General features: G+C 42.2%; 1 protein-coding gene across 1 annotated transcript; it reads right to left on the minus strand.

The window, feature by feature from the left end:
* Positions 1–7,410: 7,410 nt before the first annotated feature.
* SDR42E1 (short chain dehydrogenase/reductase family 42E, member 1) lies at positions 7,411–10,721 on the minus strand. The gene is made up of 2 exons (XM_004377719.2): positions 10,626–10,721; positions 7,411–9,862 (listed from the first exon to the last, which is right to left on the minus strand). The coding sequence occupies exons 1-2, from the start codon at positions 10,691–10,693 to the stop codon at positions 8,749–8,751; spliced, it is 1,182 nt and encodes a 393-aa protein (XP_004377776.1). The 5' UTR covers positions 10,694–10,721; the 3' UTR covers positions 7,411–8,748.
* Between the last annotated feature and the right edge of the window lie 7,813 nt (positions 10,722–18,534).

The raw sequence follows: 18,534 nt of genomic DNA on the forward strand, positions 1-18,534 counted from the left end.
GCTTCCCCCAGGCCCACTCGCCTCTGTCAGTGGAACCTCTATTACCTAAGGATCCATGTGCATATGGTGTTTAGCAGTTTACAAAAGGGCCTCATGCCATTGCATCCACATAAGTACCCCGTGAAATGAGTAGGGGATGCATTATCCCCACTTTACAGATGAGCAGCGGCAGAGACTTGCTCAGAGTCGAGCTGCAAATAAGAGACGGATCCTGGTCTGGACTATGGAAGTACAAGCAAATCCATACTCCCTTGAGCACTGAAGGGCCAAAGACTTCTCTTCCACTTGGGCAACGGTCTTATGTCTGCCCAGTGCTTAAAGAAACTTCTGCTCTGAAGTGCTTTGTAAAAATGCACCTGTCTGTGGGAAATCAGGAGGGCATCTCTGTAAGTTGGACTTTACGCTTTCATTGCTTTGGCAGATTTTTTTTAGACCATGCTTTGTGCCCGGGATGGAGTAAGAGACTGCAAGGGGAGGTAATTATCAATCAGCAGGGAATCCTACTTGGGCTCGCTCTCGGATACTGATTTATAGTGTCTCTTGGAGAGAGGAGATAAGGACACGGGCAATATAAGAAATGTCAAAACATGATTCGGTGCAAAAACAAAACAAAACAACTATTCTTGGAAGATGTCTTCTGGGCTATTATTAAACAAGGCTCTAAAGTAGAGGGCTAGTGAAAACGAAGGGAACCCTCAATCAGATAGACTGACACAACAGCCACAACGATGGACTCGAATAAACCAGTGATCATGAGGATGGTACAGGACCGGGCAATGTTTTGTTCTGTTACACCTGAGGTCACCATGAGTTGGAGCCGTCTCTATGGCAACTAACATCAACAACAACAGGCCACACTCCTCACAAAATAAGTGGGGTTCCAGTAGACTGATAGCCACCCCCTGACACACTCCAGTGCCACCATGCACACATTCATACAGTAAAATAGTGCTTTGCTTGTTGATGCAAAGAGTTTGTATAGCAAAAGTCACTATTTCTAGTTAAGCTTTTTTTTTTTTTTTGCTACAAATAACTTATTTTAATTGCAAATGCAGTTTGGGTGATGTTTGGCCTTAAATAGTGTCATGCTAAAACGATAATGCCACCTCAAATGTTGTTGTCAAGAGTTGGCTTTCTGGAGTCAAGCAGACCTGGCTCAAATGGAAGCTTTGCCACCTCTTAGCTGGGTGACCTTGGGCAAGATACTTCACTTCTCTAAGCCTCCATTTCCTCACACGGAAAGTGAGGATAATAACTGTACAACAAACAGTAGCAATTAATTATTAAGACCACCATCTGTCTGTCAGTTTGTCATATTGTGATGGCTTGTGTGTTGCTATGAAGCTGGAAGCTCTGCCACCAGTATTTCAAATACCAGCAGGGTCACCCATGTTGGACAGGTTTCAGTGGCGCTTCCAGACTAAAATAGACCAGGAAGAAAGGCCTGGCCATGTATTTCTGAAAATTAGCCAATGGAAACCCTATGTATAAAACAATAGCCACAATAAGGGACTCAAACATACCAATGATCATAAAGATGGTGCTGACCCAGGCAACATTTCATTCTGTTATATATAAGGTTGCCATGAGTCAGAGACGACTGGATGGCAACTAACAACGACTATTAAGAATGATCGTCTTTGAGTAATTTAGTTAATTAGGGTGACAGGTTAATAGCCATCATTATCCCCATGTTGAACACACCAAGAAACAAAATCCCCTATGGAAGTCACATGACTGTAACTCAGTGGAGGTGTTGTAATTGCCCTGGCAACACAGCAAAAAACTCCTCTTAAAAGCTGGGCAACATTTCATTTCCGTATTAGTTATTCAGGTCTCTAACTCCATGGGACTGTTAGGAGCACAAAAAGATTTACTCCGCATAACAAAATTTTAAAAACATATATTGGTAAGAAAATATTTTATTTTTAGATCTGTAATAACGCTCCACTGGAAGACCAGATGGAAAGGTAGCTAGATATTTCCCAGGATTAAAATCCTACACACCAGGAATGAAGAATTTAATTACTTGCATGTATCAACCAGCTCTGTTAAAAATAAGGCAAATTACTGCAGATACAATAAATCCTGGGTTGGCTGAAAGACACTTGCCCAGCTCACTTAGCTACAAGCAATTTCTTGGTGGTGAGCTAGATTTGGCATCAGTCTTAAAGACCTGAGTTCAGTGACAAATGTGTCTTTCCTAGGGAGCATGGGTTCTAAACTACAGGAAGGTAACATCTTAAGAACTGGCACAGCTTAGAGGTGCCGTGGAGAGGTTAACTCCATTTACTCTGGCATATTATGATTTCGGGTTAGATTTCCAAAAGCAGATGGCTTTTTTGTGCCAAAAGATCAGGTAGCCAGAGTCAACCAGACGTGTCACAAAAGAAGCCCTCTGGCCGAAAGGAAGGGGGCTCAGGGTTGGCTGGAAAAATCCCACTGTGATATGGTGCTGTTTGTCAGTCAACAAAGAATGCTGCGTCCTGCAAACAGAGGAAGGAGGAGCTTACCTGAATCTGAGGGCCATTTGTGAGTCCTGTCTCCCCTTCACTCACTCTGCAAGATGCACCGAGCGTTTGCTATAGCAAACACTCTAAAAACAAGACGCTTCTCGGCGTCTTGCGAAGCACCTCTAGCTTGGTATCCGGCAGCAGGTTAATCCTCCATACTTGCTTGATAAGAAACACCTGAGTGCAGATTCCCCACCTGCACAGACCTTCCAATCAGAGTCGCCAGGGGAGGAGTCTGGAGTCTGCATTTTTAATTTGGGCCTTGAGGGCTGGGAATCATTGGTTTAAAGGAAGGAACAACTGCTAAATCACACAGCTGTCATCTCGGATAAGAGACACCTGGCTGAAGAAATGGGTTCAGCCATTCTAACATGCAGTTACTAAGCCAATGAAGGGAACGTTCTGGGTTCTGTGGATATGAAAGTAGACAAAGCAGACGTGGCCTCTGCCCTCATGGGCCGCCTATATTGTGGGGAACTATAAAATCGCTTTGTTACACAATTTTCTTATCACAGAACAAGGGGGCTTGAACTAGACCGTGTACAGACGTTTCCAGCCCAAAGATACCACCATTCCATGACTCTAAAAAAGGATATTAACCTGATTGTAGAAGGAAAACTCCAGCAAATGCTCAGTTACCCAGGGGCCAAAAGAGGGACTTCCTGTAAAGAGGAGGGCGCCCAGGTGAATGGAGAGTGATTGCCTTCGGAAGCCACAGATACATTCACTTGTGCCCAGAAGTGGACTGTGGAGCATGTAAGTCACTCCGTTTTCCAGTTCATGGAGAAAAAAAAAAAAAGAAAAAAGAAAAAACAATTCAAAGAAACTCAAGCGGAAAAGAAAATGTATGGAGAGAAACCTGACACCATGATCTAGGACGAAGTCAGCCTTGGCAGCGCTGGGTCCTGGAGCTTCATGGGGTCATCAAGTTCTGTTTCTCCATTGCTTGGCTATTTTGCTTAACTCAGCAGGATCCGGGAGCCCAAATCGCACACAACAGTGTAGAATGCGAGAAAGCCCCGAACACCTGTCCCTCCCAATGAATCCCAGCCAAAAGATCACCGCACCAGAGCGCACAGAGAAAAGTTGAAAAGAGGATGTTCATTGGCCCACCATGACCCAATCACTGCGGCCAGAAGGATGGCGGTATTCTGATTGGCCAGGCATTATATGTGTGGAGGCCAGTCCCGTGAAGTGGCTGGGAATGGGTTTCTGTCGTCAAAAAGTGGAATGGAGCGCCATTCTTCAAAGTAAGGGATGCTAGCGAACAGTGAGAAGTTTACGACAGGAAATTCTGGTGTTGGCTGCAACAGGGGTGCCATTAGCCTCATGGTGCACAGCTGGGTCGGGGGTGGGAAGTGAAATTCCGCCAACTACTTCTACCCTGTCTTTGGGGCTGAAGTGCTGGGGACTTACAAGGGAATGTGAGCTACAAGATACCCCAGAGATTGCTAATAAACAAGTTAAATCTATGACAAAGCAATAATGGCCTAGTTATAATCACCATATTGGGTGCTTTAGGAAACTAACCCCTCCTTTTGGCCAACAGAATCCCCAGGCCTACTCTGTAGGCTTGGGAAATCCTATAGCTTCAGGTAATTTGCCTCCAGAATCAGTCATTTGGCCCTCAGTCACTGCTACAGTTCATAACATTGTACCGTTTGCCGCCCATGATCAAGAGAAGCAATATGGACGTCCAACAAGTATGGCAATACGCCTTCCAGGTTCCCCCTTTCTTTTTGTGACATGAACACTTTTGGCATTACCTTTGGGTTCCACTACAGTTTTCACATCATCCTTCCTCCACTGTGATTCTCCACCAGGCTCACGGATAACCTCTAGTGTACTCCTTAGAAGCAGTGGTTGAGGTAGCAGTGCTGAGTGGTTTATGTCAGGCATCTGGCTTCTTTTATTCAGGCTTCTATATGCTCAAGTTTGAGCATCATTTTATTGCTGTATGTATGTTTGCATGATTCAATCCTAGGTTGAAGGAAGGTGAGAGAGGCTGAAAGCCCTAGAACTAATGGAATCCTTAGCTTCAGTATCTCCTTATGTTAGAGAGAAGGGAAGTTCCATTTTGGATAATGTCCTGTGTCCTTTAAAGTGGTCAGTTTTCAGCTGAGACTAGTGGATGGAGCACAAGTTGCTGTCCATCTCTGCCCACATCCCTCTCCCTTCCCTGAAATTCTTACAGCATTTAATACTTCCACCATATATAATATGCAGAATAACCTCACTTTTTCACTAGAAGTCATATAGTCTTCACTTAGTTAACACAATTCTGGTAGGCTTTGCTGTTTTTTCCAGCCTTCAATAGATTAGAAACAGTAAAAAAATAATTACACGAAGTATTACAGTTGTGATCCATGCTATAAAGGAAAATCAGGGTGCTATGAGAGCTTATAACAGAACCAAACATAAATCAGAGGGATTAAGGAAGGCTTCTGGAAAGCACTTAAGTTGAGGCATGAAACAGAGATACAGGCAAAATAAATAAATAAAAAAGGGAGGGGGTTACAGGCAAAAAAGTTGTAGGGTATTAGGGGTGTGAGAAGCTTGGAACCAAGGAACCTGCAAGAAACCAGTGTAGTTTGAGCAGAGAAGGCAGTGTCTAGTGAGACGAGGGATGGTAGGCAGGGGTTAGGTCAAGCAAGACCTGTTGGGGCACATTAAGGATTCGCAACCAAACCAAAGTATTGGGCTGGAAGTGACACACTAGATTTACATTTTTATAGGATCATTCTGCTTGGCATGCAGAGAACGTATTAAAGAGAGGCAGGAGTGGATGTAGGTGGAAGAGCAAATAGGCTATTATTGGAGTCTAGGGAAGGAGAATGGTGGCTATGACAGAGGTAACATCTGGACACCTGGGCAGATTTGAGGCATGTTCAGAAGATAAAATCAGTGGGTTTAATGGTGGGTTAGGTGAGCGACGTTAAGAGGAGGCAGGAGCCAAAGATGACTCTCAGAGTTCTGGCATAAGCAACTCAGTGGATAGTGGTGACATCTACTAAGGAAAGAAGCTCTTTAAGAGTTTGGAGGGGATTGTGATTGTTTTGGCTATGCTGAGTGAGAGGTACCTGTGGGACCTCCAGGTAGACGCAGAGGTAGCTGGATATGGGGGTCTGGAGCCCAGAATAGTCTGAGCTGGAACTGTAAATTTAGCAATATATATTTGTAATATAGATGGAAACTGAAGCCATGGGAATGGATGAGATCACTTAGAGGAAAAGTCTGGTATTAGAAACAGGGCTTGTACTGAGCACTCAGGAAATCTACTCCTTAGAACTGGAGAGGAGGAGATGGGAAGAAAAGTGACTTGGAAGTAGGAGTGTGGGAGCCAGCCCCTAGCATGGCCTCTAATGACCACCTCCCAGTATTCATGTCCCTGTGCACTCTCCTCCCACATGGAATAGGTAACCCGTGAAACCAATATGATAATGTGGAAATGATGGTGTATGACTGGGGCTGGGGCTGTGAAATCTTTTAAAATCAGAGAACTGTTCAAGTAAGGCTCAAAGAAGCATCAGTCTCAGCAGAAGTTCAAGGTAGACAAACGCTTATCTCAAAGATGTGTGGGTATGGCTTTAGTCTATCGGAATGAATCACAATAATATTCATGGGAGACACATAAAGTTTTAAAACTAATTATATTGGCAGTAATGCTGCCAGATTTGGACTGAAAGGGATACTGTATAAAGTGAAAAGAGGCCTTTGGATTCCCAGAATTCTACTGGCAACTATGTAGTTGCAAACATGGGCTACCTTTCACGGAAAGGAAAGATGACTCAGAGGGTAGAACCAAAAGCCCAGAGGGGCTACCTATGGTGGCCAACCTCCAAGATGGCTCCCAATGACATTCACCTTCTGACAGTCATGCTTTTGCATCATTTTCTCCCACACCGAATCGGGCTGATCTGTGTAACCACTGTGATACTGATGAATGGCAGTGTGTGACTTTTGAGGGTAAGCCATGAAGACATTGCAGTTTCCACTTTGCTCTCCTGGATGACTTGCTCTGGAGGAACCACTTGCCATGCCAAGAAGACACTGAAGAAGTCCTACAGAGATGCCCACATGGTAGGGAACAGTCACATGGATAAGTCAACCTGGAAATGGGTCCTCCAGCTTAGTCAAGCTCTCAGATGACTGCAGCCCTGGCCAACATCATATGACCCTGATGAGATACTAAGCAAGAATGACCCAGCCCAGCTGCACCCACACTCCTGACCCACAGAAACTATGAGTTAGTTTGTGGTTTTAAGCTAATGTTTTAAGGTAATTTGGAACATACCAACAGATAACATAAAGAGAAAGACCAGAAGAGTGTGAGTTCATGTAAAGTAAATGGACTATGTTTCAAAGGAGTGAACAACTGTGTCAGATATTGCAAAATGGTAAAATATGTCTGATACCAAGATGATGATGATGTGCACATACTGATCCTGAGTTTTGTTTAGACATCTTGATCATGGGGAAAAGATTATGTTCAGTATACTCAGTTTAAGAAAACTAAGAAGTATATATCACTCTTTTGCAGGTCCTTCATAAAAAAATATTTTTTAAAAGTCTGTGATCTCTCAATGACAATGGATACATGTTGTACTACACTTATCTGGTGTATCAGCAACCTTCTCCTATGGAAACACCATGTCATTATTAGCCTGAAAGTCTGCAGAGTCACCTGCCCTACAGCACCCCAAGTGCCAGAGATGCTGGAGGTGCTCACACAAGTTAAGCCCAGTATAAAGTTTATTCATGATATAAAAGACTCCAAAAATATTTCACTAATAACAGTAACCACCACCACCTCAGATTTATATTGTAATTTATACATTAAAAGTACTTTCACCACATTGTATTATATGCTCACAACAAACCCTATAAGGTGGATGGTTTGATAGAAAGGGCAAATACAGTCATTCCTATTTCCCAAATGAGGAAACTGAGGTCTAGAAAGCCTTCTGTCACTTGGTTAAGGCCACACGAAATACTTATGGTTAAGGCAGTTCTTCGACATCATGTTCACTGCTCTTTCCAAAACATCCAGGCAGTAGTCAGCAGGGACTATTCATCTAGCAGCTACTTCTACTACTCTCAGAATAACTCTAACACGACTTTCTACAGAAATCTCTCCTCCTTATCATGTTCCAATGCTATCCTTCCTGTGGCTGGATCCATGGATTCTGTCTCCTCCCACTTTGGTTCCTATGCAACGGTGTGACTTGCGCATCTTCCACAGCCCTCTCCATGGGTGGCTAGACAGTGCTGCCATTATTTACAACATTCCCCTTTGGGAGTTGCCTCCAGACAGCCAAATTCTTTCCAGCGAGAAAATCAGTCTATTAAAGTTATGCTTCACTTTTTGATGAAAAATGGCATCATCTAGCCTGACCACCTCCCTTAATCATCAGATTTTTCCTAAACTTCAATCTATCCTCAGAAGCCAAAATTCTGCCAACACTGAGTATATTCAAACACATTTATTGCAGGGTCTGTAGGCATGCCACAAAGGCATTCCAGCAGGCATCGATGAGAATACTTTGGATGTGTAATCAACAATATTATTAAAAACAATTGGTTATGTGTGTTGAGTGACACTTTGCATGCTTTTTCTAATTTAATCCTCACAAGAATTCAGTGAGGTAGGGTCCAGGTCTATTTATTTAAACACCAAACAGCACCATCTGGTCATAGACATAATGGCCCTTACATCACAAAGTGCAAAAGTGATACCTAAAACGTATGCTTTGAACAACTAATGCCTCCTCCACAAAAGCCATCACCTCCTCAGAGGGTGGGTCTGGTCCAATTTGGTGTGTTCCACACATTTCCAAGCCTATTAGTGTTCTGCAATACAATCCTATATCAGTTGGATTTTTAGTACATTTTAAGTATGTGCATAGTGTCTGGAACAGAAATAAGTGCATTTTTGGCTTCTGAGAAATTCAGGAATTCATTTCCACCCTAAGCCTAGCTCTGTGATTCTATTGTGCCCTTTAAATTAGAAGGACATAAGAAACTACATTTCAAACTTGCCTTTGCTTCATTTTTCTCCCATCAGAGATTAGTGTAAGGAGATAAGAAATGAAGATTTAATCCAAGAATTCATTTTTAAGCAGCAATTTGAAGAGTCAAAATTTGGCACCAGCTATCACTATATATACTTAAAACCCTGTGTTTCTTGAAAACCATCTCTGCAAGTGTGATGAGCTCCTTGTCTTGAGCTCCTCATTCACACTGACAGAATCAAAGACGAAGGCAGCCATGCAAAAGCTGCTATGACCAGGAGGAAAACCACCAGCCCATTCCAAACAAGCCATCCTGAGTCATGACTCTCAGGACTTCGGCCATGACCGCGGGCTTTAAACCATTCGACTACTTCCTGGAGGCTAAACAGCTGAGCCTCATAACCCAGCTCTCTCCTGGCTTTCTCTAGGCTAAAGTAATGTGTGACACCAGTTTTGTAAACTTCAGCGCGGGTGAGGAAGGGCTGGAAGTTGTACAGCTGACCCAAAATGAAGTGGACCATCTCTGTTAGGAAAGCCAGGCCATAGATGAGGGTCAACGGCAGGCGGGTGGATGGGAATGTGTAGCCCAGGCCCTCAACCAAAGGCCGGAAGAACTCGAAGTTGTTCACGGGTCTGCCATCTGAGATGAAGTAGGGCTGCCCTGAAGCGATGTAGCCCCTGTCAGCTTTCAGGGCCTCTGAGGCCAGAATGTGAGCCTGCACCAAATTATCCACATGGACAAATTCAACCAGGCTCCCAGGGTCCCCGTACACAAACTTGAACAGTCCCCTCTCGAGGTAGCTCACAATCCTGGGAAGGTGCCTTTGTTCTCCAGGCCCGTAAATACCAGCTGGTCTCAGGGCACAGGTTCTCAGAACACCCTCGCTCCCTTCCAGGGCTGCGCCATTTGCCTCCAGCACTTTCTTCTCTGCAATCGACTTGGTCCGAGAATAGTGATCAGGATGGAGGTGAAGAGGTAGGTAAGGCAGAGATTCGTCTCCATTTCTGATAACTTGCCCTCCAAACACGACATTGAAAGTGCTAGTGTAAACAAACCTCAGCACCCCTCTCCGCCTGCAGGCCCGCAGGATGTTTTCTGTGCCCCCGACGTTGACTTCTTCTATCAGGTTTCGGTTCAACTGCTCCCGCCCTGACATGCCATAAGAGGCAATGTGAAACACACAGGTGACATCCACACCCCGGAAGGCTTTCTCAATGTCAGAGGGGTGGCGGATATCTCCATGTACAAATTTGACTCCTTCTGGAATGGTCTGAACGGGGCTGCTGATGTCAAACAGAATCACATTGGCTCCTTTCTGGTTCAGAGCACAGCCTAGGCTGAAATGAGACAAAGTGAAAGCTACATCAAGTCTATGCCTAGGAAAAGTGTATAGTTTACTAATCAAGGGGCAGGGGGCGCTGATCCAAGTCTTCTTGGCTTATCCTGAGTCCCTCCCTTTACATGCTCATTTTGTAAGTCTTATGTAATTTGTGGAAACCCTGGTGGCATAGTAGTTAAGAGCTACAGCTGCTAACCAAAAGATCGGCAGTTTGAATCCACCAGGCACTCCTTGGAAACCCTATAGGGCAGTTCTACCCTAACCTATAGGGTCGCTATGAGTCGGAATTGACTCGACAGCAATGGGTTTTGGGTTTTTTATGTAATTTGTAATTCAAATATTTAAAGATAAGACTGCTCGCATCTATTTAAATTCTAATTAGAGAGGCTTTATCTTCAAAGACAGTGGGGTCTACATATTACTTTTTTTTCTCTGTTCCAGGATCTACCACCCATTCTCTGAAATATTTATGAATAATAACATTAACTGTGAAAGAATGTCTATTATTTTAAATTGGTTTTGGTGATGTGACTAATCACTCCCCGCCCCAATTTAATGGCTTTATAAGGAATTTTTCTCAAAGTGGGATATAGCTGTAGTTCTCAATTTCAATGTCCAAGTAAACATAGTTTACTTCTGGTTGATCACTACACAGACAAATGAAAGTCTGTGTTGTATTAATCTCTGAGTTGAAAGCTATACTTTTCCCAGCAACTATCAGTAAAAAAAACTCCATGGGCATATTTTTTAGATGTACTGACCAGAAACCAACATAGCCACCTCCTCCTGTAATGAGGACAGTTTCCTTTGGAGATTTCTGGGAGGCCATCTGTGACAGTCAAAAGATGTAACTGGACCTCTAAGAAAGAAACATATAACACTATTACTGATCCAGTGCAAATGTAACTCTAATTTAGGGTTAACAAAAACAAGAAGGCAATGCCTGCTAGTAAGAAGAAAAGCTAAGACCTACTTCTAGCCACAGCTGTGTGACCTTAAGCCCCCAACACCCCTTACCTTCTTGGGCTTCAAATTTCTTCATATGCAGTATGGGGACAGTGATACCCACCCGGCCTACCTCACAAGGTCATTGTGAAGGTTCAGCAAGATAATGTACCTGGGAGTGCTTTGGAATCCATAAGCACTTTTCAAATGTAAGGCATTATTGTTAATCCTTGGAAAAAATGAGTCTTTTTTTAGAAAAAAAATAAAATTTGGTAGGGAGAGGCATTTCCTCGCATACACCAGAAAATCAATAACAGAACACTAAAGCAAATTCCCAACATCTTTTGTTTAAAACAGGGTTTCGAACAGGTTCGTCCACCCCAGATATACTGAATTGGAACCCACATTTTAACAACATTCCCAGGTGATTCTTACATATAATAAATTTTGAGAACCATTGCTCTCCTAGCAGTTCTCAGAATTGGCCCCCAACCAGCAGCATTAGCATCGCCTGGGAACTTGTTAGAAATGAAAATTCTCTACAGGGGTTCCAACCAGAATGAACCAGTTTGAAGCCTTGGTTTAAAACAGCACACTGCAACATGGCTTAATATTAACCTTACACTTAAAATGCGGGAGGCGGGGTGGAGATTCCTTTATGTAGCAAATCACATTTCCCTCCTAGGAAATCTTGTAAGTACCTTCAAGTTCAAGTGCTCAATGCCTATGGGCCTATTTCTTCTCCCTCTCTACTCGTATATACCAAAGAAAGAAAGACAAAAAAACCTCTCAAGGATGCAAGACCTCCTTCTTTCAAAAACAAAACAAAACAAACAGTCACCTACTCCTTCCAGTTAAGAAGAGAAACGGGGCAGAAGGCACACATGGTTGCCAAATGCATTGGGATTATTGACACACACACACACACCCACACATACACACAAACATTTTCAAGTCAACAGCGACCCTCAGAAGTGTGATACCAGGGAGACAACCCAGAGCCCTACCACTGGCTCCCACTTCCTCCACGCCAGGTCTGGCCCCAGTGTAACCACCACTCCCGAAAGTGGACGTGAACAAGGAAGAGAGTGGAGCCAGGTGGACAATGGGAGCAGCACAGGCTGGGCCTCTGAGGATCATGCAGGATAAAGAGCCTGCGTGGAAGGGAGGCTGTAAGCAAGAAGTCAGTGTACATGCGCAAGGAAGAAAAAGTATGTGCAACAGGAATACACAGTGTTATATTGCCTCTGCCCCTGAAAGACTGTGATTTTGGCCAAGGCACTTGACTTCTCTAGACTTCAGTTATTCTCTTCTGCAAAGTTGCAACAAACCTGTGCAATGTTATATGAACTCTAAGGTTCCTAAAAAAGCAGCGTGGTACAATGGAAATAACAGACAAACGCTTACATAGTGCTTATTGCTAGGGGCCAGGCAGCACACTAAGCACTTTATGTTGCTGCATGCCATCAAGGTGATTCTGACTCATAGCAACCCCATGTGACAGGGTAGAACTGCACCATTGGGTTTCCTAGGATATAATCTTTACCGGAGCAGATCACTAGGTCTTTTCTTATAAGGAGTGGCTGGAAGTTTCAAACTACTGATCTTTTGGTTAGCAGCCAAGCACTTAACCACTGTGCCACCAGGGCTTCTACCTTACATATATTAACTACTTAATACTCATAATAACTCTATCAGTAAAGTACTATTATTTTTTATTTTTTATTGTGCTTTAGGTGAAAGTTTACAGCTCTAGTTAGTAGTATCTCATACAAAAATCTATACACATATTGTTATGTGACCACAGCGGCAATCCCAATATGTGACAGCGTACCCCCCTCCCCCTTTCCACCTCGGGTTTCCCATGTCTGTTCAACCAGCTCCTGTCCCTTTCTGCCTTCTCATCCCACCTCAGGACAGGAGCTGCCCATTTAGTCTCATGTATCTACTTTAACTAAGAAGCACATTCTTCACGAGTATTATTTTATGTTTTATACTCCAGTCTGATCTTTGTCTGAAGAGTTGGCTTCGGGAATGGTTTTAGTTCTGGGCAAACAGAGACTCCAGGGGCCATGTCTTCCGGGGTTCCTCCAGTCTCAGTCAGACCATTAAGTCTTGTCTTTTTACTAGAATTTGAGTTCTGCAGCCTACTTTTCTCCTGCTCAGTCAGGGACTGTCTGTTGTGTTACCTGTCAGGGCGGTCATTGGTGGTAGCCAGGCACCATCTAGTTCTTCTGATCTTAGGCTGATGCAGCTCTGGTTTATGTGGCCCTTCTGTCTGCTGGGCTAATATTTTCCTTGTGTCTTTGGTGTTCTTCATTCTCCTTTGCTCAGGGTGGGTTGGGACCAATTGATGCATCTTAGATGGCTGCTCACAAGCTTTTAGGACCCCAGATGCCACTCACCAAAGTAGGATGCAGAACGAACATTTTCTTAATAAACTTTGTTATGCCAACTGACCTAGATGTCCCCTGAAACCATGGTCCCCAGACCCTTGCTACCCTGTCCCTCGAAATGTTTGGCTGTATTCAGGAAACATCTCAGCTTTTGGTTTAGGCCAGCTATGCTGACTTCCCCTGTGTTGTGTGTTGTCCTTCCCTTCTAAGATAATTCTTGTCTACTATCTAGTTAGTGAATTCCCCTCTCCCTCCCTCCCCACCCTTGTAACCATCAAAGAATGTTTTCGTCTGCGTTTAAATCTTTTCTTGAGTTTTTACAATAGTGGACTCATATAATATTTATCCTTTTGTGACTAATTTCACTCAGCATAATGCCTTCCAGATTCATCCATGTTGTGAGATGTTTCTCGGATTTATCATTGTTCATTATCGTTGCATAGTATTCCACTGTATGAATATACTATAATTTGTTTATCCAGTCATCCATTGATGGACATCTAGGTTGTTTCCATTTCTTTGCTATCATGAACAGTGCTGCAATGAATACAGGTGTGCATATATCTGTTCGTGTGACAGCTCTCATTTCTGTAGAATATATTCCAAAGAGCAGGATTGCTGGATTGTATGGTTCATCTATTTCTAGCTTTTTAAGGAAGTGCCAAATCGATTTCCAAAGTGGTTATACCATTTTACATTTCCAAGCAGTGTATAAGTGCTCCAGTCTCTCCACAACCTCTCCAGCAATTATTATTTTGTGGTTTTTGGATTAATGCTAGCGTTGTTGGGGTGAGATGGTATCTCATGGTAGTTTTGATTTGCATTTCTTTAATGGCTAATGATCATGAGCATTTCCTCATGTATCTGTTAGCTGCCTGAATGTCTTCTTTGGTGAAGTGCTTGTTCATATCCTTTACCCATTCTTTAATTAGGTTCCTTGTCTTTTTTGTTGCTGAAATTTTGCAGTATCTTATAGATTTTAGAGATCAGACCCTGATAGGATATGTTGTAGCCAAAAATTTTTTCCCAGTCTGTAGGTTGTGTTTTTACTCTTTTAGTGAAGTCTTTTGATGAGCATAAGTGTTTGATTTTTAGGAGCTCCCAGTTATCTAGTTCCTCTTCTGGTGTTTGTGCATTGTTACTTATGGTTTGTATTCTGTTTATGCCATGTATTAGGGCTCCTAGCGTTGTTCCTATTTTTTCTTCCATGATGGTTATCATTTTAGATTGTATATTTAAGCCTTTGATCCATTTTGAGTTAGTGTTTGTGCATGGTGTGAGGTATGGGTCTTGTTTCATTTTTTTTGCAGATGGATATCCAGTTCTGCCAGCACCATGTGTTAAAGAGATTATTTTTCCCCCCGCTTAATGGACTTTGGGCCTTTGTCAAATATCAGCTGCTCATAGGTGGATGAATTTACGTCTGGATTCTCAGTTCTGTTCCATTGGTCTATGCATTTGTTATTGTACCATTACCAGGCTGTTTTGACTACCATGGCGGTGTAATAGGTTCTAAAATCAGGTAGTGTGAGGCCTCCCACTTTGTTCTTCTTTAGTAACTCTTTACTTATCCAGGGCCTCTTCCCTTTCCATATGAAGTTGGTGATTTGTTTTTCCATCTCATTAAAAAAAGTTGTTGGGATTTGGATCAGGATTGCATTGTATCTGTAGATCACTTTGGGTAGAATAGACATTTTCACAATGTTGAGTCTTCCTATCCATGAACAAGGAATATTTTTATACTTATGTAGGTATCTTTGGGTTTCTTGCAGTAGTGTCTTATAGTTTTCTTTGTATAGGTCTTTTACTTCTCTGGTTAGATTTATTCCTAAGTATTTTATCTTCTTGGGGGCTATTGTAAATGGTATTGATTTAGTGATTTCCTCTTCGAAGTTCTCTTTGTTGATGTAGAAGAATCCAACTGATTTTTGTATGTTTATCTTGTAGCCTGATACTCAGCTGAAATCTTCTATTAGTTCCAGTAGTTTTCTTGTGGATTCTTTGGAGTTTTCTGTATATAAGATCTTATCTGCAAATAGGGATACTTTTACTTCTTCCTTACCAATTTGGATGCCCTTTATTTCTTTTCCTAGTCTAATTGCTCTGGCTAGGACCTCCAGCACAATGTTGAATATGAGTGGTGATAAAGGGCATCCTTGTCTGGTTCCTGTTCTCAAGGGGAATGCTTTCAAACTCTCTCCAGTTACGATGATGTTGGCTGTTGGCTTTGCATAAATGCCCTTTATTATGTTGTGGAATTTCCCTTTATTCCTATTTTGCTGAGAGTTTTTATTTTTAATCATGAATGGGTGCTGGACTTTGTCAAATGCCTTTTCTGCATCACTTGGTAAGATCATGTGGTTCTTTTGTTTTATTTATGTGATGGATTATACTGATTGATTTTCTAACGTTGAACCATCCCTGCATACCTGGTATGAATCCCACTTGGTCACGGTGAATTATTTTTTTGATATGTTGCTGAATTCTGTTGGCTAGAATTTTGTTGAAGGTTTTTGCATCTATGTTCATGAGGGATATTGGTCTGTAATTTTCTTTTTTTGTGGTGTCTTTACCTGGTTTTGGGATCAGGGTTATGCTGGCTTCACAGGATGAGTTTGGGAGTATTCCATCCTTTTCTATGCTCTGAAATACCTTTAGTAGTAGTGATGTTAACTCTTCTCTGAAGGTTTGGTAGAATTCTCCAGTGAAGCTGTGAGTGCCAGTGCTTTTTTTTGTTGGGAGTTTTTAAATTACCTCTTCAATCTCTTCTTTTGTTATAGGTTTATTTAGTTGTTCTACCTCTGCTTGTGTTAGTTTAGATAGGTAGTGAGTTTCTAGAAATTTGTCCATTTCCTCTAGGTTTTCACATTTGTTGGAGTACAATTTTTCATAGTATTCTGTTATGATTCTTCTAATTTCAGTTGGATCTGTTGTGATATTGCCCATCTCATTTCTTATATGGGTTATCTGCTTCCTCTCCTGTTTTTCTTTTGTCAGTTTGGCCAACGGTTTATTGATTTTGTTGATCTTTTCAAATAACCAGCTTTTGGTCTTTTTAATTCTTTCAACTGTTTTTCTATTCTCTATTTCATTTATTTCTGCCCTAATTTTTATTATTTCCTTTCTTCTGGTGCCCATGGGCTTCTTTTGCTGCTCTATTTGTTTGAGTTCTAGGGTTAATGCTTTGATTTTGGCCCCTTCTTCTCTTTGGATGTGTGCATTTATTGCTATAAATTGACCTCTGAGCACTGCTTTTGCTGTGTCCCAAAGGTTCTGGTAGGATGTGTTTTCATTCTCATTTGATTCTGTGAATTTCTTTATTCTGTCCTTAATTTCTTCTATAAACCAGTAGTTTTTGAGCAAGGTGTTTTTCAGTTTCCATGTATTTGATTTTTTTCCCTTGCTTTTTCTGTTATTGTCATGTTTTACATATTGACGTCTCTGTTTCCCTATTTTCAGTGTTTTAGGTTTGATTTATTTTTGTGACTTCCCTATCTGGGTAGATATCTATTGTTCTGTGTTCTAGCCTTGGGTTGTCATCTGATGTTATTTTCTAACCAGAGGACTCCCATTAGTATTTCTTGTCATTTTGGTCAGGGTTTTTTTTTTTTACAAATTCCTTTAACTTCTGTTTATCTGGAAGTGTCCTAATTTCACCATCATATTTAAGACACAGTTTTGCTGGATATATAATTCTTGGCTGACAATTTTTTTTCCTTCAAGGCTTTATATATGTCATCCCATTGCCTTCTTGTCTGCATGGTTTCTGCTGAGTAGTCAGAGCTTAGTCTTATTGACTCTCCTTTGTAGATGACTTTTCGTTTAACCCTAGGCACTCTTAAAATTCTCTCCTTATCTTTGGTTTCAGCAAGTTTGATTATAATATGTCTTTGTGACTTTCTTTTGGGATCTACCCTGTGTGGGGTTCGATGAGCATCTTGGATAGATATCTTCTCATCTTTCATGATATCAGGGACGTTTTCTGCCAACATATCTTCAACAATTCTCTATTTTTTGTTAACCCCCATTCTGGTACTCCAATCACTCATAGGTTATTCCTCTTGACAGAGTCCTACATAATTCTTAGGGTTTCTTCATTTTTTTTAAATTCTTTTATCTGAGTTTTCTTCAAATAAATTGGTGTCAACTGCTTTCTCGTCATCTCACTAATTCTGACTTCTATTTCCTCAATTCTGCTCCTATGATTTTCTATTGAGTTGTCCAATTCTGAAATTTTATTGTTAATCTTTTGGATGTGTTTGCTGTTTCTCTATGGATTCTTGCAGACTGTTTGTCATTATGCTCTTGTATAACCTTCTTAAGTTCCTCTGTTGCTCTGTATGTTCCTTGGCTTGGTCTGCATTTTGCATGATCTCCTTCCTGATCTCTCAAAGAGCTCTGTATATTAATCTTTTGAATTCTACCTCTGATAATTCCAAGAAGTTCTCTTCCTCTAGGAGGTTTCTTCTTTGTTTTGGTCACTTGCTGAAGTCATCATGGTCTTCCTCTTTATGTGATTTGATATTGACTATTGACTCCGAGCCACCAATAAGTTATTATATTTTATGTCTGCTTACTGTGTCTTAGCTTCTTGTTTTGTTTTGTTTTGATATGCCCAAATAGGTTGGTTGTGTGAGCTACTTTGATTACTGGAGTCTTTGAAGCTCTCACGTCTTGTCACCAGGTGGTTAGAGCTGTTACTAGGTATGTGAGCCCAGGAGTCCATTTACTTTGCTTGTATGGATTCAGCTCAGGTGTTCAGGTCATCAGTCACTGAGTGTGTGGTGCAGGCTCTCACCTACAGTCCTAGACGGGCAGGGGTGATTGGAGTAGGCACAGGTATCTGGCTGCAGCAGGGGGTTATGTGCTGAGCAAGGGAGGTGGCTGATGGCTGTACCTGAGTGCCTGGGTGGAAGGCGTGTCCATGTTCCCTAGAGTGTGCAGGTGGGTAGGTTTTGTAGCTGGACTTTGCATACCCTATGCTGTTGGCTGTGAGGACTGGGTGGCACCACTTATTCTGTCATGGGTGGCTAAGTGGAGTGGGTGGAGCCACTAGTCCTCAGGCCCCTGATGTGTGCAGGTGAGAACCCTGGTTAATGGGCACGGTGGCGTCAAATCTCACAAATCTGCCACTCTCCCTTAGCAGCTGCTGTTGAAAATAGGCTTCAGGTATATACCCTGTTGTACTGTGCTAATGAGGGCCTAGGCTGTTGAAATGGGCCCACACAGGTCTAGGCAGGGGTGAAAGGCATTCAAGGTCTATGTACCCCTTATGCCTGTGCCTAGGCAAAAGGGCTGTGCCTGCCCTGAGGTCCCAGCTTAGGGGAGC

This window comes from Trichechus manatus, unplaced genomic scaffold, assembly GCF_000243295.1.
Source record: "Trichechus manatus latirostris isolate Lorelei unplaced genomic scaffold, TriManLat1.0 scaffold00053, whole genome shotgun sequence".
NCBI classification, from domain to species: Eukaryota; Metazoa; Chordata; class Mammalia; order Sirenia; family Trichechidae; genus Trichechus; species Trichechus manatus.